Source organism: Alligator sinensis, unplaced genomic scaffold, assembly GCF_000455745.1.
Source record: "Alligator sinensis unplaced genomic scaffold, ASM45574v1 scaffold8_1, whole genome shotgun sequence".
Lineage (NCBI taxonomy): Eukaryota > Metazoa > Chordata > Crocodylia > Alligatoridae > Alligator > Alligator sinensis.
In genome coordinates this window covers 923,492-924,094 of record NW_005842568.1, presented here as the reverse complement: position 1 = coordinate 924,094, position 603 = coordinate 923,492, and the positions used below count along the sequence as shown (strand labels likewise).

Below are 603 nucleotides of genomic sequence, written 5' to 3'. Positions count from 1 at the left end.
CCCCCCCCGCCCCGGAGGGGGAAGCCCTCCCTCGTCTCTGCTGGCGGCCGGGAGCCGCGGGAACCAAGCTCGCAGAAAGACCCGTCCAGAAACGAGTGGGGAATTAAAGGGTTACCAAAAAAAAAGGCTTGGCTTTTTTCTTGCTTTCTCTCTCTCTCTCTCTCTCTTTCGTTTTCTTTTTTTTCCTTTTTTTTTCTTTTTAAATAGGCTAAAAGCTGAATGTGGGGGGGCGGCGCGGGCGGCCTCGTGGGGGCGCCGGGGCCCGGCCAGGGCGGGCCCGTGCTGGCGTCCGGGTGCTGATTCTTCTGTCGTCCGCGTGGTCGCTGCTCTCCTGGGCGGTGGCGGCTGCGGGGAGCTCCGCGGCACCAGTTCCTGCGCGCGCGTCCCCTCTAGACGCAGGCAAAATACTCCTTCAGGGGAGCAAAGAGGTGGCGGATCACTGGCACGCTCCAGGATCTGCCCAGCAGTCTCTGCCTGGCCAGGCGGCTCATGTTGGACACGTCTGTGTAATGGACTGGGAAGCCGAAGACCCTGCGGGGAAACGGGGCACGGGAGAGCGCGGGTTAGCCGGCGTCCTGCGACCGGCGGGGGGGGCCCGCGCGG

General features: G+C 64.2%; 1 protein-coding gene across 5 annotated transcripts in view; it reads right to left on the bottom strand.

Annotated features, from left to right (window-relative positions):
• Nucleotides 1-7: 7 nt before the first annotated feature.
• The window catches only part of DNMT3A (DNA methyltransferase 3 alpha), a 61,977-nt gene continuing 61,381 nt past the window's right edge, over nucleotides 8-603 (bottom strand). For all 5 annotated transcript variants that reach the window (XM_025214114.1, XM_006032369.3, XM_025214116.1 and 2 more), the window contains one exon: nucleotides 8-531. In XM_025214114.1, the coding sequence (XP_025069899.1) occupies nucleotides 390-531 (142 nt within the window). In that variant the 3' untranslated portion in view covers nucleotides 8-389. The remainder of the gene's footprint in view (nucleotides 532-603) is intronic.